Source organism: Polypterus senegalus, chromosome 18 (assembly GCF_016835505.1).
Source record: "Polypterus senegalus isolate Bchr_013 chromosome 18, ASM1683550v1, whole genome shotgun sequence".
Taxonomy (NCBI): domain Eukaryota; kingdom Metazoa; phylum Chordata; class Cladistia; order Polypteriformes; family Polypteridae; genus Polypterus; species Polypterus senegalus.
Genome location: NC_053171.1, coordinates 56,116,147 through 56,141,009, shown reverse-complemented (window position 1 = coordinate 56,141,009; position 24,863 = coordinate 56,116,147). Strand labels below are relative to the sequence as shown.

At 37.3% G+C, this 24,863-nt stretch overlaps 1 protein-coding gene across 1 annotated transcript; it reads left to right on the top strand.

Moving 5' to 3' along the window:
- Positions 1-906: 906 nt before the first annotated feature.
- med6 (mediator complex subunit 6) lies at positions 907-23,847 on the top strand. Its single transcript, XM_039741604.1, has 8 exons — positions 907-980; positions 3,644-3,803; positions 7,368-7,459; positions 9,253-9,335; positions 11,139-11,247; positions 21,389-21,504; positions 21,726-21,753; positions 22,786-23,847. The coding sequence occupies exons 1-8, from the start codon at positions 959-961 to the stop codon at positions 22,911-22,913; spliced, it is 738 nt and encodes a 245-aa protein (XP_039597538.1). The 5' UTR covers positions 907-958; the 3' UTR covers positions 22,914-23,847.
- Positions 23,848-24,863: the final 1,016 nt, after the last annotated feature.

Genomic DNA, 24,863 nt, shown 5'->3' with positions numbered 1-24,863 from the left:
CGCGTTGCATTAATTTTTTTTTAAACGTTAGTCCATCATATATCCTCCCTATGGCATTTGTCACTTGAATCAAACGCGCGAGCTACTGTAAAACTCCGGCTATCTAAGTGATCTAGCTAGCCTTCCAATTTATATCGACTAAAGAAGAGATTAAAAAAAATAGTTTGAGGGAGGGTATGGGCTGGATGTGGAATTGGAAGAGGATTTTTTCTCACAATTGTCACAATCGAAGTGCGTTTGTCTGATCTGCCAATCTATCATTGCTATTCCAAAGAAGGAAAATGTGGAAAGGCATTTTCGAACTGTTCATAAAAACTACGAAACTGACGTCCTTCCAAAAAGCGATCTGAGAAAGAGAAAGTAGAGGGAACTAAAATCGCAGTTAATCGGACAACCGTCATTTTTCACTCTGCTGAATTCAAAAGCTCATTCAAATTATTCAATTCAAATAGAGTAGTGACCATAAATGTACTGAATTGTTATTGTGCCATAAAGGTTATTCAGTTATGCAAGGTACAACAACATACATGTTATGTACAAAGTATATTCAGTGTGTATATATATATATATATATATATATATATATATATATATATATATATATATATATATATATATATATATATATATATATATATAATTTTTAATGTAGGTAGATCATTTCGACCTGGTCATTTTAGAAGTAGCTCACATGCCGAAAAAGTGGGCACCCCTGATCTAGAACGTTTAATATAATTAAGAAAACAACTACATTCAAATATTTTTATTCGAAGCTCAGGAGAATATTCAAATTTGAGTTACAATGCAGAGGACGCGATCCGACAATTCGACCAATCATTTATCTACTGGACGGGCCCTTAACCAATCGTAATCATCGGCAGGCTGAGCTTCCGCCTCATTCCTCGAGGAGTACGCCGGTTGGCTCGCTGACATCTGACAGTTTCCGGCTGAATTCAACATGGCAACTGTCGATTTACGAGGTAGCCTGGCTTGTTTTTTTATATGCTTTGTTTGGATTTCATAGTAAAATACATAAATACCTTATACTTTTTTTAACATCTACAGAAATATGTGTAGTGTTTTTTTTTTGCTGTAGGTTATATTTAATAATTAATCAGTATGGCGGCGATCTATAAAGTTGTCATATTGTGCAACATTCTTTTACAAAAATGAATGTTCCATGTGTTTGCATGCAAAAACTGCAGTTTGTCAGCTATGTGCTTTTTTAAAATCTTTATTATAATTATCGAGACTGGACACGACAGGGTTTTCCTTAGCATAGTTTTGTCTGAAAGGACTTGAATGGTTGTTGTGGCTCTTTGATTGTCAAGTTAATGTTTTCTAAAACAGTTATTATTCGCAAATTCAGTAGATTTTAAAGACGTTCACAGATTTAAATAGCTTGTACCAAGAAAAAAACAAACAAACTTGGCAACAAGTTTCTATGTGCAGCCTCACACATCAGCTTTAAATTATTGTCTATACGCTGTCTTATGAAATAAATGTGCATCCGATGGCTTGTCCTGCATGAACAGTCACCTTAAACAGGGCCGTCTTAATAGCATTATAGGACCCTACAACAACAACAACATTTATTGATATAGCACATTTTCATACAAATGATGTAGCTCAAAATGCTTTACAGGATGAAGAAAGAGATAAAAAAGACAACAAATATAACAAATAAAATTAGGCAATACTACCTGTAATTAACATAGAATAAAAGTAAAAGTTTTCAGGCTTCATGTAGAAGTATTAGATGATGATGATGATGGTCATGTGGACCTCTGGCCGTGGTGCAGATCGCCACCACAAAAAAACGGAAAAAGAACAGCAGAGAAAGTAGGGTTTAGTACGGATTACGGAGCCAACATGAATGATAATGATAATTAAATGCATGTACAGAATATCAGGATTAAAAGTAAAACTAAGCTATGAGAAAGACACGTTAAAATAATGAGTTTTTAGCAGTGTTTTAAAGTGCTCCACTGTATTAGACTGGCGAATTTCTATCGGTAAAGTATTCCAGATTTTAGGTGCATAACAGCAGAAGGCGTCTCGCCACTTCTTTTAAATTTAGCTCTTGGAATTCTAAGCACACGCTCATTTGAAGATCTAAGGTTACGATTTGGAGTGTAAGGTAAAAGGCATTCTTAAATATAGGATGGAGTGAGATTATTTAAGACTTTGTAAACCATGAGCAGTATTTTAAAGTCAATTCTAAATGACACAGGTAACTAATGTAGTGACATCTGAACTGGAAAAATGTGCTTAGATTTTCTTTTCCTAGTTAAGATTCTGGCAGCTGAGCCTTGTGGAACACCATATAGAATATCATGTGTCTTTGAGTTGTGATTACCACAACTTACAAAGAATTTTCTCCCTGCCAGGTAGGATTCAAACCAACTTAGGACACTGCCAGAGAGGCCCACCCACTGACTAAGGTGATTTCTAAGAATATTGTGGTCAGTGGTATCGAATGAGGCACTCAGATCTAAGAGGATGAGAACAGATAAATGGCCTCCGTCTGCATTTACCCGCAAATCATTTACTACTTTAACGAGTGCAGTTTCTGTGCTGTGATTGGTTCTGAAACCCAACTAAAACTTATCAAGAATAGCAGGTTTATTGAGGTGGTCATTTAGCTGCATAATGACTGCCTTCTCTAGGATTTTACATAAGAAAGGCAGGTTAGAAATAGGTCTAAAATTTTCAAAAGCAGAGGAGTCAAGATTATTTTTCTTGAGTAGGGGTTTAACTACAGCAGCCTTAAGACAGTCTGGGAGGAGCCCCGTATCTAATGACGAGTTTACTATGTCAAGAATACTATCAGCACGCCGGATACTACTTTGGAAAAAACGCTACCTACACAACCACTCATAGGAATAAAAATGTGAATTGTCGATAAAATCAAACATATTTATTGTATTGGTACTTCCAACAAAATCAGCATCTAAACATTAAAAAACACGCTGTACGGCAAAGATTAATCGACACAAACGTTTGAACAATATAACATGAGCCTTGAAAAACACAAAAATGTCAACATATAAATGATACGCAATTGGTAAACCATGCAGATGGAGATGGCACAGTATGAAATTACTATAAATTATGTATTATTAATCAAGTGTTCAACACAAACATTTGCAAAAATTCTTTGCAGAGAATTGAGATGAAGTAACGATAACATGTACACTTTTACGTTATGTAGTGCTTGAGAGTTGTAAACATACGTGAGCACGTGAGTTTGCAAAAGTGACCGTGATACTAAATCGGAGGTGAATGCCAATGTCCGCTTGTAACACAATAACAAGTATTTATAGTATAGTATTTATTTATTGAAAGCAAGTCACAACATACATAGATTAGCATGAGGTCCCTATGCTCGTGGGACTCCTGGGCAACTGCCCTGTGTGCCCATGCATTAAGATGGCCCTGCTGAAGAAGAGCCAAATTACTTTTGGTTTGGTGCCTGGGCATCATCTCACTTATCTGAATACACATTTTAGAAGTGTTCTTGTTGTACACATTTGTACGTGATAGTAGTTGGCTATTCCTTTGAGTTCCTTGTCATAATGCAGTAGTTTTCTTTTTGCAGTTGTATATGTATATTCATGTATGTTTTTGATTTTCTTGTAAGATAATCTTCTTGGAATCTCCTGGGTAGACAGTGGTCTGGTTCCACTCTTGAACCCAGGAAATGTTCTGGACTATTTCTCTGAAAGAAGCAACCCTTTCTATGACCGTACGTGCAATAATGAAGTTGTTAAAATGCAGAGGCTGACGCTGGATCATTTAAAGTAAGTAATACAAGATTGGAATCTGTTAAATTATATTAGCTGTTAATATTCAGGTAACTAATATTTCATCAGGCATTTCTGAGTAAGCATTTGTACATTACATTAGTGTTTCAACAAACAGACAAGGGGGCTTTTTGCTTTTTTTTTAAAAAAGGCATGCAGTTATTTCTCGACTACAAATGTGTAACCCTGTGAAGTTAATGTAGGAGTCCAGCACCGACCTAAAGAGCGCTTCAGCATGTGCAAATTTTATTGCAGTCCTTTTTATAAAACTCCTTCTGGTTTGTGTTGACGTGGTTTTCGTTGTGGGTGTTCTCTATAACTGTTGGTGTGCGTGAGAGAGTGGGCTCTGCACTGGAATGGGGTCCAGTCTTGGGTTGGTCTCTTTAACCCAGAAATTGAATGAGGTGGGTTTAGTCAATGAGCAATTGGGATATTTTTCTTTTTTATATAAATTTGGCCAAAAATTTTGTGTTTGAGTAAAATGGTGAATAAGGATGATACCAGAGACAGGTAATGTTGCAGGTGTTCGTTCATCTGTATAAATAAGCAATTCATTTATTAATTTATACCTGAGCTAAATTTACAAATTCATTGTCTTTTTAATAACGTCTTTACAAAAATATATTGATTAAATCACGGTTTAATATGATTATGCCCCATGCATACAAGAATAAGTGAGTTTAGAACATGAATGATATGTTTTCTCCAGATTTAATATCACATTTAAGATTATTTTCTCTTTCCCTCTATTTCTGCACATAGATAAGTACAGATATTATATTGTATGCATTCCTTTACAATAACACGTCTGAAAAATTATATTGTAAATAGCTATATTTATTTGCATTTAATAACTCGTGTTTAAGATTACAATGCTTCTATCACATTTAAGTACTAAACTGAAAAGACATTTATTAAAATTTACCCACTTACATGATTTAATTATGTATACAATAAGGATGCCCTGATCAGGTTTTTTTAAGGCCGATACCCGTCACTGATTTCATGTTACTTGATCGGCTGTTTCCAGTACTGATTTTTTTTTTTTTTATCCATTTATCCAAAAACTTTTTACACTAAAATCCCATATAATTAGATAAATAGAAGCATTATGTCCTATATTCAAGTACATTTTTATAATTAAACTATAGCCCACAGGTTGGTAACCTCTTTTTATTAACAAAATGTATTTAGTGACCAGAAAGAGTTATAAAATACATTACATTATTAAAATAGGCGGCACGGTGGTGCAGTGGTAGCGCTGCTGCCTCGCAGTTAGGAGACCTGGGTTCGCTTCCCGGGTCCTCCCTGCGTGGAGTTTGCATGTTCTCCCCGTGTCTGTGTGGGTTTCCTCCCTAGTGTGTGTGTCCTGCAGTGGGTTGGCACCCTGCCCAGGATTGGTTCCTGCCTTGTGCCCTGTGTTGGCTGGGATTGGCTCCAGCAAACCACCGTGACCCTGTGTTCGGATTCAACGGGTTGGAAAATAGATGGATGAATTTTCTTAAAATGCTTACTAATAAAAATATGAATACATATGGCATAAAAGCAATTAAAATGCTTCTCATAATTACAAGCGGTCATTTGTTTAATTTTTTTTGTAATGTACTTATCTGAAACAAGGCTTGATTAAAAAAAAAAAAAAAAGTCACAATTTTTCTAACAACAAAAAAATATATGCGTATACATTTACTATATTTATTTAGGTTTTTTTTTTTTCTTCAGTGTGTCAGCCAGAGGTTCATAATTCCTGAGGAGTTGTTATAAACATGGATTACCATTTTAATTATGTAGTAGTACTTGTTTCTTACCAAATCTTATACCGTACTAGCCGTCCCCCCACGTAGTAGTGAAACAGGAAAGACTTTAAAAATCAGTAAACAAACGGGTATCGCTGGCTAAGCGGAGGTGGACTGAACTCTTCACTTTAAAAGGTGGTACTACTGAGTTAGACATGCACAGGATGGCACTTTTAGTAACGCAGTATGTTTTCTCTTCCTACCCAGTTTTTCATATTGTATGATACATTATTTTCCAGGGCTTGAATTTTGGCATGGAATTCCATGCATTGTACCTATGTAAAAATCCTGCATGGTTTAACTTAATAAATTAAGAAGATTAATCTGGTCATTCCAGCCAAAAACAGCCTTTCATTATTGCCATCTTTATCGAATAATAGAATTGGATTGGAAGTAAAAATGCTCAGTTCATTCATGCTTCACGAGTGTGATGATATAACCAATCAACTGTTGTTTGCAGTTGTTTTTACCTTGTAGTGTCATGCATTGAGTGAGTTGAAATAATGGAGGAATTATTAGCTCTTTAATAAAGTATCATCACGGCTCCAACCCTCCATTCATTTGACCTGCTCGAGTGTTGCTGGGAGCTTAGGCCAAACCCTGCTGCACCGTGCATGAGACAGAATCCAGCCTTGGACAGGGTGCCACCCTCACCCACATCAGTCAGCAGGAGTAACAAAATGAGTCGCTCAATATGTTCATTCAAAAATAAAATGAAACTATTGGGTGTTTGAAATCTTCCACACTGGTCAGACGTTCACCTACCACCACTTGTAATGCTTCAACACATGAGGAAAATGTCTACGTGTCATATCACCGCAATGTATTAATGAAAGCACAGAATCGTCACTTATGCAGATAGTGGGGCTAATAATACAGCATAGTTCATTGCTAAAAACAATTCAGCAAACACTAAATTTCTGTTTTTCATTGATTAACCGAACTAGATCTTAACAATATATGTGCATTAATGTTATTCTTGATCCATGGCCAGTCCACTGTTAAGGAGAGGAAAGCAACAATTCCAGTCAGCAGCATCCTTGGGGGAAAAATAAACCTCTGGCAGTACATGGTCAGTAATAATGCAAAGTCAGATGTAGGCAATGTCATGGAAATGTCAGCCCCTCCTAGGTATTGTACAGTGATGAGAGTATACATTTGCCCATGGATTCCAAGGTTCTCAGCTTCTATTGTGTCTTTCCAATGGGCAGAGAAACAGTTTACAAGTTGAGCAGTGGTCCTAATCCGTTTATCTATTGTCTCACATCTTAGTCCAGGCATGACAGAAGTTAGGTTTACAGGTCTTGTACTTGTATATTACTGTAAACCTTTCTGGTCATTCCCTTGTTGCTGTCCTTTACACTCTATTTTATAAATCTCCTTCCACTGGCTCCAGAGGCACATGATGTTGATATGGCCGTGTTTTGGATGCTCTGCAGCTCCATAGTATTTCATCTGCAGTAGTAATTTTCTTCCAACCCTCATAGCACATGATATTGTAAGGAGAAACGGTCAACCTAAGGAGTGCTGAAGTTTGTTTAAAGCTTTTTCAGGAAGTCTCATTTTTATCTATTTAATGTTCTTTTCTCATTTTCTTAACTATAATACTTTGAAGTATCTGTTAAATGAAGGGAAATGTATTTCTAATTTTATAAATCCCAGTAGCAAAAAAACTGGAGTTCTGTTTGTTGTTTTTGTAAAGTGTTGCAATTGTTATAGAGGATGTATTTTGTTTCTGAACCATTATAACTGTCTTCTTATGCAGCCAGATGGTGGGAGTTGAATACATCTTACTACATGCACAGGAGCCTATATTGTACATCATACGAAAGCAGCAGAGGCAGTCTCCAACTCAAGGTATGTTGGCTCTGATAAACATTTAGACAGATAAAGCAGGTATGCAGTCAGATACATTATTCTGCAGTGTTTTCATTTTTTTTTTCAAGCATTTTATTGATTTTATTAAAATCCAATAATTTTTCATACAAGCAAGTCACGTTTAACAAAACTAGGTTCAAAACAAATCAACCCTCACCCATGAGAAAGAGAGCTAGGCCAACAGAGTAAAGCTTTAAACTAGTAAAAATAAGCAAATAGATACATTTAAAAAAGAGGGGAGAGAATCCACTTCTTCAATTTAAATGCTTATTCTAAAATGTTACTGATTAGATCCTGACAGGTTTTAAAAAAACTTCTGCACAGATCCTCTAAGTGAGAATTAGATTTTTTCCAATTTCAAATAGTATATAACATCAGTTACCCACTGACTTAAAAGAGCAGAGTTAGGATTCTTCCAGTTGTAAGATATGTCTACGTGCCAATAGTGAAGTAAAGGCAATTACGGTTTGGTGGCCTTCTCCACTTTAAGCCCCTCTGTGAGCCTACCAAGCACAGCTGTTAGTGGATTAGGAGGGATTGTAACACCAAGGCTGTCTGAAAGGCATTTACAGATTTTGGTCCAGAATGATGTTAATTTGGTGCACACTACCCAAAACATGTGGCCCAGTGAGGCTGGAACTTGATTGCAGCGTTCACAGGTTGGATCTTGCCCTAGAAACATTTTGGACAATTTTACACGCGACAGATGTGCTTGATATACGATTTTAAGTTGAATAATTATATGCTTTGTGCATATGGCAGCCTTCCATTCCTTTTCTGGGATGTTGAGTGGGAGATCTTTTTCCCACTGTACTCTGGTATCTTTAGAAGGAAGGGACTGTAAAATGGTTTTATATATTACGGAGATGCTGTCTGAGTCCTCAAGACTGATCGATATTTTTCTGGAATAGAGATGGGTGGGAAGTGAGGAAAATTGGGCAGGTTTTGTTTAACAAATTTTCTAATATGAGTGTAGTTTCCTAATTAAACAGAACATTAGTTTGCCTACTCCATTATTTCACACAGAGTGAAAGGGCTAACTGTAGGGGACACTACACTGGAAAAACTGTTAAAACATTTTAGAAAAATTAGTCTTGTGTGGCTGTTTTAGACCGTGGTGAATTATTTTAGCATAAAACTAGTTTTATATAATTTCTCTATTTTGTATTTGTACTCAAAAATAGGGATCTGTTTAGATTTTCTTTTTTAGTTCAATTTAAGTGTTGCCCATTTATTTTGTTTCATATGATTTACTGATTTAAAGTGTAAAATACATTGATCAGCCACAACATTAAAAACCCTGAGAGGTGAAGTGCGTAACACTGATGATATATTTAAGCTGCCTGCCTGTCCTCCTCCATTGCTTCACCAAACGTCCACTTTTGGACCTTGACTTCAGCCCCTGCTTGAGCTGTGATCAAATTGTGTTTGCCCCTTTAATTTGACAGCTTGACAACTTGGTCCTAGGATTACTTCTATGACAGGCAGCAGCCACCTCTTCATCTACAGCACTCAACTGTTTTGTTGCTCATTTGATTTACTCCTTAAATGTAATTTAAATAAACGCATATCATCATGTTTATGATTACTTTTGTGACACATGGAGATGTGATTACCCATGGCAACCTGAATGCAGTTTTCATATTGATTTTTTTCAGTGTGTTACTCATGTAAAAACAACTGGACTGTAGCATTCTGCTGCACATTGAGGCACTGGCTATCTTTTATATTAAATGACATCAGTCTAATTTCTGTTTTTCACATTTATTTAGTGGCCCCCCTTGCAGATTACTACATCATTTTAGGAGTGGTGTATCAGGCTCCAGACTTGGGCTCTGTGATAGGCTCTCGTGTGGTAGGTAGTCAAATTTTTTTTTGTTACATAATTATTTTGTTAATTTGCTTGAATTTGTAACACACAGACCATTTTCCTTAAGACTCCAAAGAAACATTCTTTAAGTATGAACAGTAATAGTTTACTTCATTATTCTTCATAGCAGAAATTTTGATGATATAGAAAAATGTGCCTCTAAAGAGCTGAAACAGTTAGAAAGTTGTGAATCTTATATGCAGCACCAAAATGACTAAGAGCTCCCCAGTGTTGATAAATGGTCTTCACATGATCCATCAGTTTCCAAGTAATGCTTCTATTTTTTAGTTTAAAAAAAGATGTGCTTTACAAAGAAACAAGCCTCTTTACAAGTAATAAATTAATCAGACATTTTCAATCAATTAATTAAAATAAGCAACAGACTACTACTGCCATGTAACATCTCATTTTACTGTTTCAGACTGACTGTAAGTGAATCAAGAGTTATTAAAGCTGGACAAGTCACTGAATATATTTTAACAACCTTTTTATTAAATTTGTCAGTACTCAACCTTCAAATGACCCTACAAAAACTATTTTCATACTTGTCTCTGCTGTATATCTGTTTGAATTTACATACTATAATGAGAAGAAATGGTCTTATCCACATTTTGCAACATTTTTGAACAGAGTAGGCATTTTTCTGAGCATTTAATGTGGGGGCTATGACTGGGTATTTCAATGCTGTCATTGAAGAAGTGCAAAATATACTTCAAGAATTATTGCTGAAGCTAAACAACAAAAGATTTACACCACCCTTTTTTTAACTACTTATTTAGCAAATGCTGTTCTAAGCAAATCTGCTCAGCTTCCTTTTCCATGTGTGTTTGTATACAGGGAACAATTATCTTATATATAAACATCTATGCGTGTAAGTGTGTATGTCTGTCTGTCCGGCCTGGGATTTCGCGGCTTCAGCATAAAGCTCAAAGAGCCAGCAAGGCAGCCCCATGTTAACGAGTCGGACGAAGAAAGAAGTACGAGGCTACACCTTGAAGCTGAAAGAAAGTGACTCCATTACCAAAGTGAAACCGCAGAGGAAAGACAAACGAGAGAGAAACTCGCTTAGCTGCTGATAGACAAGGAGGGCGAGCACGTCCACAAAACGAAACCGTGACTCTGCATTTCAATTTTTTTTCTGACGATTTCAATAGTTTCTAGGAGTCCAGGCTTTTTACAGCATGGGCTTACACAGCTAGTAAGTATATAATATGCAATGCCAGTGCTTCCATATATTCTCTGAACCCGTCAGTCTCTGTCAAGAAACCTAATTACACCCTGTCCTCCTGCAACTGCAAATCAATAAATCAATAAAGCAACATCAGAGCACATAGACAGCAACTTAAGTTTTTAGAAAACCAAACATTAAAGAAATATACAGAAATAAATCAAACTACAATTAATTCATAGGGCATCCTAACAAAAGTATATTATTGACACTTGTTCTCAAAGTGTAATATTCATTAAAAACTATGTTGATCCTAATTGTGCCATCTTGTAACAAATATCTATATTCCCCTGTACCTATCAGTTAATCTTTACTTATGTTTCTTATTTGTTGTGTTATTGTTTATTGAAAAATCATTTTGTCTTGTGTGAAATGTATTCTTGTTTGCTTTTAAAGTACCTTGATAAGGGTGTATTCCATTATGGGATATAAATTTGATTGATCGTTAAAATGATGGCAAGTGAAGACTAACATGGCTAACAATAGTATAGTTACTGATCACCTATACTAGGGATACAAGGTGTGTGACTAAACTGTAACATCTGAATTTGGGTTTCAAGTTATCAGCAGTACATGGAATTCAGTCTGCATTTGATGAAGCTATGTCCTACTGCCGATATCACCCATCCAAAGGGTACTGGTGGCAATTCAAAGACCATGATGAAAGAGGTCAGTTCACTTTCACTTTAAATAGTTTCCTTTTTGTATTTTGTTTAACTTGCAGTTTTTTTTCATGTAAATAATATTTATTTGTATTATACTTTGTCACAATGAAAGTTTTTAAAATGTTTGGTGTTTCTGATAATTTTGAGTCATTTTAATTTGAGTGTTATTTTTATTATCTTTCTATAACTTTAGCAGCATTCTTTAATGATGAAAGAACAATCAGGATTGTTATATTGTTTTACTAACATGTTTGAATTCTATGAGGAAGTAACAAAATGATATGACCAGAGTGGAGCATACAATATTATTTGTCAGGACTTTCAGAAAGTATTTGATAAGGTGCCACATGAAAGGTTGGGCATCAAACTACAAAACGTTGGAGCTCAGGGTGTGGTGTGTAGATGGGTTTACAATTGCCTAAAGCACAGGAAGCAAAGGGTATGGTACAAGGAGCCTTATCAGAATTGACCAATGTTAAGAGCGGTGTCCTATAGGGGTTAGTGCTAGGGCTGCTGCTATTTTTATTATATACTAGCTGAAATACCCAGTTTTGCCCGGGAGGAAAATAATTTTTTGTTTAATTGTTTGAAAAAAACACAATGTAAAAAATAAAAATAAGAAACAAAGACTCACTAATGTCCTTGTCTTGCGGTCTTGCATGTATGTTATCATCTAGCTGACGTTCGGAACCGGCCAACTCTATTTTAAGTTGAAAAGCAATAGGGGCACGGTGCTGCTCAAAAATAAAGAATGCTGGCAGTCACCTGGTATATACTAACTGTGTAAGCACGGGATCCTAGAACGTATTTAAATCGTCAGAACTACTATGGGCATCTCTCTGCTTGAAGGATTCATGTTGCCGAAGTGCTTGCACCGTTTGGTTTCTTTTTGCAGGTATACTGGCCTCACTTGCTTATCCTCAGAGCTGGAGCCCTCTCCCCGACTCTATGTCTCACTTCTGGGCCGGACAGACACACACACACACTTCCACGCATAGAACTCTTATTTAATTTCAAAAGCAACAGGGGTGCAGTGGCGCTCAAACATAAAGAATGCTGCCAGTCGTCTCCAGTTCACCTTCTGGTGGTCGTTCCGAGTATCAACTGGATGATGACATGTATACAAGACCACAAGATCACCCCCAATAAACCTACCTAGAAGGGGGTGGGTTACGGCTGATTTCACCCTACAGTAGTTTTAGTCGACCAATGAGGAACATGTGTACTAAGTTTCATGAAAATCGCTCCAGCCGTTCGGATGTGATGCTGGAACGTACATACACACATTGACTTTTGTATATATTTAGATAAATGATTTGGATAGTAATATAAGTAACAAGCAGGTTAAGTCTGCAGATGATACCAAGACAGGTGGATTGGCAGATTATCTGGAATCTGTTGAATCATTACAGAGGGTGTTGGACAGCATAAAGGCTTGGGCAGATTTGTGGCAGATGAAATTTAATGTCAGTAAATGTAAAGTATTACACACAGGAAGTAAAAATGTTAGGTTTGAATACACAATGGGAGGACTGAAACTTGAAAGTACACCTTATGATAGAAGGATTTGGAGTTTTAATGGACTTGACACGATCAACTGACAGACAGTGTTCAGAAGCCATTAAGAAGGCAAACAGAATGTTAGGTTATATAGCACCCTGATGTGTAGAGTACAAGGCTGTGGAGGTTATGCTCAAGCTTTATAATGCACTGGTGAGGCCTCATCTGGAGTACTGTGTGCAGTTTTGTCTCCAGTCTGCAAAAAGGGCATAACAGCACAAGACGAATCCTTTGTCAATTCTAGGACTGCAGTGGATGGGTTATTTCAATTTCAATTCTTTATTGTCATATGTACAAGTACCATGTACAATGAAATGCTTGCTTGCATGTGCCGCTGCAGACAGTGAACACAGACCAAAAAAAAACACACACAATAAATAAATTTAATATAAATAAGTAAATTAATAAAACCAGAATCCTAGGAATAAATAGAGACAGTGGCAGACGTATATGTGCAGGTAGCAGTGGAGGTGACACAAGGTTACTGATTGTTCATGAGTCCGATTGCAGTTGGGCAGAAACTGTTCCTGAACCTGGAGGTGCGCATCCGAATGGACTTTAGTCAGTTCCCAGATGGGAGGAGGGTGAAAAGTGACAGTGCAGGATGGCTGGGGTCCTGCCTGATATGGTTCACTTTCCTGAGACAGTGTGCAGTGTGGATGTCGTGGATCGCAGGGAGCTGTGTGCCCGTGATCTGCTGTGCTGTGTTCACTAAACACTGCAGAGCTCTGCAGTCCTGAACTTAGCAGTTGCTGTACCAGGATGTGATGCATCCTGTCAGGATGGATTCCACAGTACACCTATAGAATCTGCACAGGGTTGTGGGGGACATCCGGGCTTTACTCAGTCTCCTGAGGAAGTAGAGGCGTTGTTGGGCTTTCTTGACTACTGCTGCAGTGTCACTTGACCATTTAAGGTCATCAGTGAGGGTGACACCAAGGAACCTAAAGCTGCTGACCTGCTCCACAGCCTCACCTCTGATGTAGATGGGGCTGTTTTCTGTTGCCTGTTTGCAGAAATCCACAATCATCTCCTTAGTTTTGCTAACGTTGAGGGTGAGGTTGTTGTCCTGACACCATTCTGACAGGAGTCTGACCTCCACCCTGTAGCTCGTCTCATCGTCCTCGCTGATCAGACCTATTACAGTGGTAAAGGAAAGATAAAAAGAATTCAGCATCTTGAAAGGAGACATGACTGAAGAGTTTAAAATCATGAAGGGAACTAGTCTGGTGGATCGAGACTGTTACATTAAAATGAGTTCAACAGGAACAGGGGGACACAGTTAGACACATTTAAGGCTAATTTGCATAAGCATTAGGAAGTTTGTCTTCACACAGGGAGCCACAGACGAGCAAAATAAGCTACCAGGTAGTGGGGTAGACAGTAAGGACTTTAGGGACTTTCAGAAATTAAGTTGGCGTTATTTTGGATGATTTAAGTGGATAGGACTGGAAAGCTTTATTGTACTGAGTGACCTGCTCTCATCTAAATTTTTTGTAATGTTCTGAGGCTGTAATACTTTAGCTGAAAATGTTCTGATCATTTGTGCTTTTTAATTTCATTATACAGATGAAATTACTGTGTTTTAAAATGAACAAAAGAAAGCCAGAGTCGCCAATATTTAAATCCAAGATAATAAACTGAGGTGTAATGCAAATACACCATGAGGCAAAAATTAGGTTTAACCTGAAGCAACTGTCCCATTTGCATGAAAACTGACATAAGAGATAAGCGTAGCCAGTTGTATAAATTATTAGATTTGCTCAGTTTGCTTTTGAGTTGTGGTTACTAAAGTGCTTTGTTTTCACAACTTTTTTTGAACAAGGATCAGGAAGATATTAAAAAAAAAAAATTATTTTATATGGTTCAAAAAAAAGTTATACTTTGTTAATTTCCATGTGCAAATATAAAAGTACAAGGTGCTGAACAATTACAAATTGCAAGGTCTTTAAGTCTTAAGCTTCATTATCTGGCCCTTTTTTTTTTTTTTTTTCTTTTTTTGTAAGGTGTCCATTCATTTAATTTCCCCTTGCTGTAATCCTATACATTTAAACATTTGCATTATTATTTTATCATTGCACATCTGCAGTCAAACTTTCAATGAATTTGGCTTGCATCATACTGATTGTTCTCATTCCGTATTCTCTGTAATTGTTCAGTCTTTCTTTATTGGCGCATTCACATTAAAAGCACAAAGCACCTATTATGAAAGCCTATGTCTGTCTGCCCGTGGTCCTCCTCGAATCTTGTTGAGCTGTGGCACACTTACTCTTTAAAGAGATTTGTGTGGTTAAAAAGCACGTATTTAATATAGTCTACTAATTCATGGAATTGCATTCTATTATCACTTGCGAATGCAACTCATTGTTACAAAACTACCCAATAAACAAAATGTAATAACTGACTCTGGAATCTTCTTTGCCTGTTGTCTGCTCCCATTACGAGTTGCCACATCTTTTTGTATATCTTCCTGTCCTCTGCTTCTTGCTCTTTCACACCCACCACCTGCAGGCCCCCTCTCATCCATAAACCTTCTTTTTGGCCTTCCTCTGGTTCTCTTGCACCTCCACCCTTAGCATCCTTCTCCCACTAATACCCAGCATCTCTCCTTTGCATGTCCAAACAAATGCATCGGGAATGAAGTAAATAAAAAATGTGAAATGCTTTAACTTTCATATCATTTAACATATCAATGTACACCTTGTGTACATTGTCTAACTTGTTGCTTTTTCGTGACACAGTCCTTCACCACTTCATTAATTATCCCCAATGATTCCACTGTTAGAACAGTTTTTTTGATACTGCATTTTTCAATTACTTGATATAGACTTCATCTGCCTGTTTTTTTTAAACTATCTCTCCATATTCCTGTGTGATGATGCTGTTTTTTTACAGGTATATCTAGTTATCTTGTTTAAGACTTTTTTGGTTTCTCCACAGAAGTTTGGCTTCCATATTTTCTCTAACATCATCTGATCTTATTTTAGTTTTAATGTCATTTTCACCACTGAAAGCCATGGTGCCATGTTCACCTTCTCTCTTTGTTCCTTCCATCGTGTATATATTTTTCAAAAAGATACTGCTCATGGGATGCAAGTACTTGACTTTAATATAGAAATGTTTGCAAACTACATATTTCATATAAAACTTTTTTTTTTTTTATTTTACTACAGCATTGTGAAAGCAAACATGAGACCAAAATGCTCAAAATAAATATGTAATTTCAGCAGCTGTGCTAACTTTTCTAGCATTCCATTTGCCTAAAAATGCATTTTGTTTTGCATGTATCAGTAAAATCTATAGTATTTCCACAGATGGTGTCATGCAAACGTTGCAAATGTAGTATAAATTCCTTTGCCTACATACACTGGCAAAAAAATTCTAATGCAAGTACACTTTTTTTTTTCTTCTTTAGCAGAATACCACATATGAACAACGTTCAAAAAGTCCATCAAAAGCAATAATGGTAATTTTGCATACCCAGTGGTGTCTTCTTTCAAGTAATTCAGTACGTTTCCCTGTGGTCTAGTTTCTTTCATTATTAAAATATGTGATTGCACATGTATACCCTAAGATGCGTAGTGGGTCATAGCCAAGTTAGTCTGATTTTATCAGATATCCCACCTATGTCGAGCTGCATAAAGTGAAGGGCGCATTTCCTTTTGATAGTTGATGTTCAGGGCATTCTAATGATGTATAATGGTCTATGATTGGTCATTTGTGCTCCATGTCACCACTGTGTGTAAACAACAAATGTAATGCCTATGTAGCAGCTCATCTTTACATGCCATCACACACTGGTACAAACAAGGACTGAGCGAGATTCCTAGCAAAGTTTTAACTATACTGAGAATGACATGTTTGATCAATGACTCAAAACTATGTTTAATTTGTTAGTAATGCACTTTGAAGTGTTGCATTTAAATGCCGTGGGTTCAGTTACCATACCTTGCTGCACATTCTCCTCCTGTTAGTTTTTTGAGCAGTGCTTTTTCAACTTCAGATTAGTAGCACACTGGCAATATTTCTTAAGTAATTAAGTAATTATGCTGTTCTTGCGCCTCTCAAACTTTCCTGTGGCAGTCACTGTACCACGCTGCTTGTGTCACTGTGTTGGAATCATATGAGGGTTAAAAAAAAAAAATCAGCTGGTGACTTGTTCACAGTATAATCTCCATCCACCTAAGCCCTCTCCCCCAAATTAAGGGATTGAAAGTACCCCCAATTCCTTTTTGTAAGCGTGGTTACAAAAGGGAAATAAAATCGAACAGTGGCTGATTTGGGTGTCAAGGAGGTTGACGGGAATGTGATTAGTGATGAAATAAAAGTCTTGCAAGACTGTGTCGACCCCTTTTGGTAGCATGGTGGTGAAAAAGCAGCTGGCAAATTATATCATGAACATGTCTCATGTGCTTGCAAGGTTGCGACGGCCTCCAGTGACTCGAACGTGGCTGAGTCATATTGGTTTAGTTGTGTGCGCGTCTGTGTGACTAGCTCTGCGTTCAGGGCTGCCTCTTTCCTGCCCTGTGCCCAGGGCTACCAGCAAAGGCATTGCCCCCACCCCTGTAACCCAGCACCGGAAGAGACTGGTATGAAGATGTATGTTTGGACTTGGTTTATTTCAGATATGAAATGCAAGAAAAAGAAACAACAACAAGAAATATAAATAAACAACACATTGAACTGACACGGCCACTGCCACAGAAGGCAGTAGAATATTGCAGCACAATAACCCCAGTCTAATGTACAAAATGTCCACTTCCTCTGTGTCTGCTGGTAAACTGAAGTTGTTCCAAGGACTGGCATGAAAAATAATTTTGAAAGTTGAGGTTTGGATGAGTACATAATTGTACATATACAGTTACAAATTTTTTACTTTTTGCTTCAGGGTAATATAAAGTGTTTGTTTGTGTGTGTGTATATGTTTTTTTTTTGTCTAAAGAAGGATATAAAATTACAATACTTGTTTTGAGAGATTGTTTGTTTAGTTGTGAGAGACTAAATGTTTCCCAGAAAAGACACAGTGTGGGGTGCCTTGTGGGATATGACATCTAAACTTAGCACAATGATAGCTGACAGATTGCGGCACAAAAGAAAACTGTTTTTTTTTTTTTGCATCATAAAATTTCATAGTTATTGTACTGTAAAATCCAGGTTTTTGCAGAGAAATTCCCAAAGCACAATTTTTTGTGTTTTATTTAGTTGATATTGGTATAAAGAAAGGTTTTCAATCCTGTGAATTATTTTTTTTAAAAATGTGCCTAGTTGTACTCAATTTTCTTTTGCAGCTCCATTATTAACTCTTTGAGGGCTGAATATTTTTTCCAAAAAAAAGTTTCTGAAAAGCAATGGTTTCACACAGAAATCAACATAAAATGTCTGTTGCTGCATGCCGCGGCTGCCAGTTTGCCAAGAATGTGCGGCAGACTTGCTGCCAGGCTGTCTTCGGGCAGCTGCAGCAGTGGTCACGGTCGCATTGCATTGCAATCTGGTTTCTACCTCTTACCATTGTTAAGTGGCAGTCCTCCTGGCGAATATTGCCGTAGGTGTGTCAGCTACACGATTAGCTGGGGACCAGTTAGCTCAAGCTGGAACCTCACATTCGTTTTCAATCACTTGTATCAAAATCAGAGTCCGGCAAGTCATAGTCCAGTTCAGAGATAATAGGTAAAACTTTCTCCACGGCGTATTTTGCTTTACACATTCGCTTTGATCTCTCGCCATTATGTCAGTGTCATTTTTGCTCTTGTTTGCACCTTACTACTCACACAAGCACAGAAAATCTCAGTCAGACCGATGAAGCTAACTTTCCTTCTAGCAACGAGAGTTCAACTAAAACATAACGGTTTATTCTGGCACAGTTTACAGTTGATTACCATCGTCAACTCCTCCTTTTGACAAAAGTCGACATCAGCCCTGAAAGAGTTAAAATAAGGAGAGTGTAATTTAAGTACAGTAATGCCAAAAACCACCTAGTGTATAAGGGGTTAATATAGGAATTCCCAAGTGTAGTATTGTAGGCATAGTTCAGGTGTTACCTTGTATTTTTGTCTGCATTGTAAAATAAAGAATAACCCTTCTAGGTTTGTACCCTACATACCAAGATAAATAACATACCACAACTTATTCATAATGTTAATGGACTTTATATGCCCTTAATGTGTTCATTACTGAGGCTCCTTCTGTTTTAGTGTGTTATTAACTTAATGTGTATGTTCATGTCCACAAATACAAAGTTTAATAATTTACTGTTAATGCATTACACTTGTAAATACCATACCATACCATATTTATTTGTTGAGTGCTTATAAACACAGCATTACAACTGACCGAAGTGCTGTACAGTTACAACAAGCAGGACTAAAAGCAAAATATTAAAAACAAACATTAAGAGAGAATTAAAACAGAGATACTAAAAACAGATCAGGGGACCAAATAAAATAGAGAAAATAGCAAAAGGCAAGTGGAAAATGAAACAGGTTAAGAATTAAAAGCCAATGTGAAGAAGTGCGTTTTTAGGCGAGATTTGAATGTGGCGACTGAAGCGGCTTGCCTAACCACTAAGGGCAGGGAGTTCCAGAGCCTGGGTCCACAGACGGAGAAAGCCCTTTCACCATGAGCTTTAAAACGTGCCTTGGGAACGGTTAGGAGCAGCTGATCTGCAGATCTAAGAACACGAGGGGGATTGTGACAATGGAGCAAGACACTCAAATAGATGGGGCCTAGACCGTTTAATGCCTTATAGGTTAGGAGGAGAATCTTAAAATCGATTCTAAATCTAACCGGCAGCCAGTGTAGGGTTTTTAAAATCGGTGAAATGTGTTGGATTCTGCTACTTCCAGTTAGAAGCCTTGCAGCCGCATTTTGAGCCAGTTGGAGTCTAGAAAGAGTGGCTTTACTGATACCAAAAAGGCAGGAATTAGAGTAGTCAAGCCGGGACGTAATGAATGCATGGATTACTGATTCCAGGAGGTGGTTTGACAGAAAACAGTTTGGCGATTCGCCTTAGATGGAAAAAGTAGGATTTTACTGTGCTGTTGACTTGAGCATCCATTTTCAGGAACGTATCCATTTTGATTCCAAGATTGGAGACAGACGAAGTTACTGGAATGGGAAGAGAAACGAGGCCAAGGGGTGGAGCCTGTTTGCAGTCGGGACTAAAACAATGACCTCGGTTTTTGAAACGTTCAGGTGAAGGAAGTTTACAGCCAACCAGTCCTTAATGTCAGATAGGCAGTCGAGGAGAGGTTTGGTGGAGTCAGTTGGCTTGAGGGAGAAATAAATTTGGCAGTCGTCAGCATATAGGTGATATGAAATTGCATGTTTTCTAAAAATTGCACCTAAAGGCAGGATGTAGATTGAAAAAGTAGTGGCCCTAAAATGGAACCCTGGGGACCCACATGGGAGTGGGACTGATTCAGATGAAAAATCGTCTAGCATGACTCTGAGAGTCCTGTTGCAGAAATATGACCTGAACCAGTCGAGGGCTAAGCCAGATACACCAGCCCAGGATTCGAGTCGGGAGATCATGATGTCGTGGTCGATTGTGTCGAAAGCAGCAGATAAGTCGAGAAGAACCATAACCACGTGGAGTCCTGAGTCCAATGCCAAAAGGACGTCATTTAGGACACGTAAATACGCGGTTTCTGTGCTGTGTTGGGGCCTAAAGCCTGACTGAAAAAGATCCATTACCTGATGGTCCTGTAGGTGATGAGTTAATTGCTCATAAACTACTTTTTCTAGTATTTTGACAAGAAAGGTAGTTTGGAGATTGGACGAAGATTGGAAAGAATGGCAGGGTCAAGATCAGGTTTTTTCACAATTGGATGTACAACTGCGTGTTTGAAAGCATGAGGAACTATAGCCGAGGATAGACTAGTAGTTATGATCTTTAGGACATCATATCGAATCACAGGAAACACATCTTTCAGCAGTCTGGACAGCACCACATCGTCTGGAGAGCACGAAGGCTTCATTGAGGCGACGATTTTTTCCAGATGGGGGAGCAAAATGGGTTCAAAGCTGGTGAGGGAACCGTGCACAGGAGCGGCTAAACCAACAGAGCCAGAAGAAGAAATGGAGATCTGGGATCTAATGTTTGTGACCTTATCCAGAAAAAACGTGAGGATCTGATTACAAAGAGCAGTGGAGGCAGAAGAGAAAACAGTTATGGCTGGAGAGAGGACAGCATTTAGTGTTTTGTATAAGACACGTTGATTGCCAGAGTTTTTTGAGATGATGTCAGCGAAAAAACGGTTCCTTGCACCTCTGACTGCTCTCAGGTATTGGGACCACGCGTCTCTCATGCAGTCGAAGGTAACAGTGAGACCATCTTTCCTCCATTTACGTTCTAGCCGCCTACAGTTTTGCCTGATGGAGCGAGTTTAAATATTTTAAATATTTGCATGTGCCTTGAGTCTACTCATTGAACTGTGCTAGATAAAAGTAAACTGAAATAAACCTCATTTGAGTAGGTGGGTGGTGGGAATTGCTGCATTGAAATAAATATTTGTATTGAACAGACATCCAGTCTAACCACCATTTAAAAGTGATACTTTAAATAGGTAATTGTTTTCATTTTCCAGAAAAATCCAAACCCAAGTCAGTGAAAAAAGAGGAGCCAAGCTCATTGTTCCAGCGGCAGCGAGTGGATATGTTGCTCTTAGATCTTCAACAAAAATTTCCACACATTTACTTCCAGGTAATGACAGCTTACTTCTGTCAGAAACATTGGGGCATAATGGACTGCCTGCTAGTAACAACATCCAGAGCATTGATTAGATCCAATGAAAATGTTGTAATGCAAGATGAATTTTAATTAGAAAGTGATTGCTTAGGTTTTAATTTTTAAAAATGCAGCTCATTGCTAAATTATTCCTACTAAGTCATTTACCAATATTCATTTTTGCTGTCTGTTTTTAGCCAAAACCCGGAGAAAAACCTGTTCCAGGTAAGGCATTTTATTTATATAAGTTTAAACAACTAAGTGATAACTGATGGTGTAGCTCTTCAGTATATTTATTCAACTTTTATAATTTCCTTGTGCATGTTATTCTGCTTCAAGTAAGCAAGTATTCCAATATTTTGGTACAGCTCTCTTTACTATGTACAGCTATAATGCGGTGACTGAAAGAGATTAAATTAGTTGAACTATAAAATGAAATAGAGTGGTTTTGATTTGATTAACATAGATAAATGTAAGTATAAAAGCCCTTAACTTTGTTATTAAGGCTTGGCCCGTTGACAACAGAAGAGAGGAAAACAAAACCTCTACTGTAAAATTAAACCACTGGGAGATCTGCAGGTTTAACAGACGACGTTACAGTTCAACCTAGCTTAACTGGCTATCTGAGCATCCTGCACTACCATAATGTTGCTGAACAGAGGATAGAGATTTTTTTGTAAAATGTTTGTCTTTTGCCTGAGACATGAGGAAAGGCAGTGTTTTTTGAGTGTGCAAACATTGCAAAGTGATTATAAATTAGAGAAAGATTTAACATGAAGTAATCACTCAAAGAAACTGCAGCATTCCAAAGATTAGTGATGGTTCCACATGTTCCACTATTTAAGATCAACATTGATAAATGCCTGCTGTATTCTTAGGAAACTTGTGATGTACCAATCCACCTTCATAAAAGAACAAGTGTCTGCGTCTGTGTGTCTGATTGCTGTGTCTCTGTTATAAGCCATTTGGTACGGGATTTGTAAAAGCAGCACTAATGTTTGTGATGCACCATCTGTTGGAATGACAAATGCAGTGCATTTTATTAGTTCATGTATTTCAAAATACATTCCAGTAGATGGTGGACTGCAAACATTAATGCTGAACACACTGATGTCTACATTGATTTCAAGGCATCTTACATAGGTAGTACTAGTTTTAAGTAAAATAAAAAAAAAAAAGATTAATAAAGACATTGAGTTAAGTATGTTAAAAGGTACATGCAGTTGATGAAACAGTGTTGTTTTTTTTTTATTGTAGTGGAGGTTAAAAAAGAACCTGAGCCACCAGCTGACACAGTGAAGCAGGAAGAGCGAGATCCTGCCAAAACCACTCCGCAAGCTCCAGCCACCAAGGGACCTCCAGAAAAACGAGCAAGGCTGCAATGATGAGACTACCATGTAGGGGTCAAGTGTCTGACAACATTGTCCTTATTATCTGGAGGGCCTGCAGGCCACAGGGGAACAAATCCCATGTGACTCCTTCACTGTGGTGTTCCTATCAGCTGTAAAAAATATATTCTGGCAGCCAAAGGTACATCGCCATCAATACAGTGGGGTTTGTTCTAGAATCCTTGAAAGATTTATTCCTAACAGAAATCTGACATCTGATTATAGCACAGTTGTTTGTTTATTATTTATTTATTTTTTTAACCTAAGGTGATCATGAAATATGTTAGTAATAACTTATGCCACAAGAGTCAAAACAAGCAAAAGATTGGCTGGATGGAGTTTCATATATTTAAAGTTGACTGTTAATTAATTATGGATCACAAAGTGTTACATTGTCTTGTAGCGAAGCACATTCTAAAACTGAGCTGACTGCAATAGTTGATAATATAAGTGAACACAGAGGTTTATGTGTGGCTAATGTCTTCAGTCAGATCTGGTGTCCTTATAGAATGATGGTAATATAAAAGAGTGAGCCGGCCCAGGAACATTCTGGAATCTTACTAACTTAATATGTTAGTCCTTTGTTGGCTTTCGTTTTGCACCACCAAGATGAAGAAGCAGTACTGTCCCCTGATCTTCATGTACCGTAAACTAAAAGATTTACACGAGCATTTCATTACATTTTGAACTATAAGACGGTTGTCTTAAGCTTCAGGCATTCTGTTTTGAGAGTGCTGTTTATACAGTTAATGTTCAGAGGTATTTTTACATTTTTGTTTTCAGGAGATGTTCATTTTTAAAGTTTGGTATAGCTCATGATTAAAAAGATGTAAAATAAAAAAAAATTTTTTTTCATTATTATGTGTACCATGTCTTAAATATCTAATATCTTCACTTGTATAGTTATAAATAAATTTTCCAAGTGAGAACATTTCATAGTATCTTGTGAACTTTTTTTAACCAGACATTTGGAAGAAAAACCTGCTTAATTTAGCTGTAAGTCAAAATTACAATTTCCTAATTTCATATATAGTTTATTTTTTGATTGTTGCATTTGATCTAATAGAATGGAACAGATGGCAGTGATGTTGTTAAGATGTTTTCAGTTCTGTTTAGGCATAAAACTCATTTTGTATTAATAAATAACCTTTGTTTTGATGAGAACGAGCCATTCAGTCCCAAAAAGCTAATCAGTCCTCTATCTCTAATTTCTCCAATAAACATCAAGTTGAGTTGTGAAGGTCTCCAAAGACCTACTGGCTAGCACACTCCTTGGCAACAAAGTGCATGTATCTGTTGTTCTCTTTGTGAAGAAAAAACGTTTTGAAGTTTGTGTGAATTCTGCCCTTGAACAGTTTCCATCTGTATCTCCATCTTCTTGCTGAGGAACTTCTAGGATCCTCTACATTAATCCCTTCATAATTTCGAACACTTTAATCTTGTCACCTGTTTATGGCAGTTTGCTGAAACTGAAAAACTTCCCTTAGTCTTAACAACAACAACATTTACTTCTATAGCACATTTTCATACAACAATGCAGTTCAAAGTACTTTATAAGATGACAAAGAGAACGTAACAAGTAAAGTAAAAAAACTAAAATTAGGCAATAATATTAAAGAATGAGTAACAACAAAAAAGGCAAAGTCAGATGGCCAGGAGGACAGAAAAACAAAACAAAACAAAACTCCAGTTAGGCTGGAGAAAAAAAACAAAATCTACAGTGGTTTAAGGGGCCAAAAGACCCGCCAGCCCCCACTGGGCATTCTGCCTAACATAAATGGTCATAAATCAATCGGCTATCCTCATAGCTCATACCTCACAGCCCTGTAATTGGTACACTTGCTCATCTGTTGATTTTCTATAGTGCTGCCATGTCTTTATGTAATATGGAGACCCAAACTGTGAACGATATTTCAGCTGAGGCCTCACTCGTGTTATATAACGTAA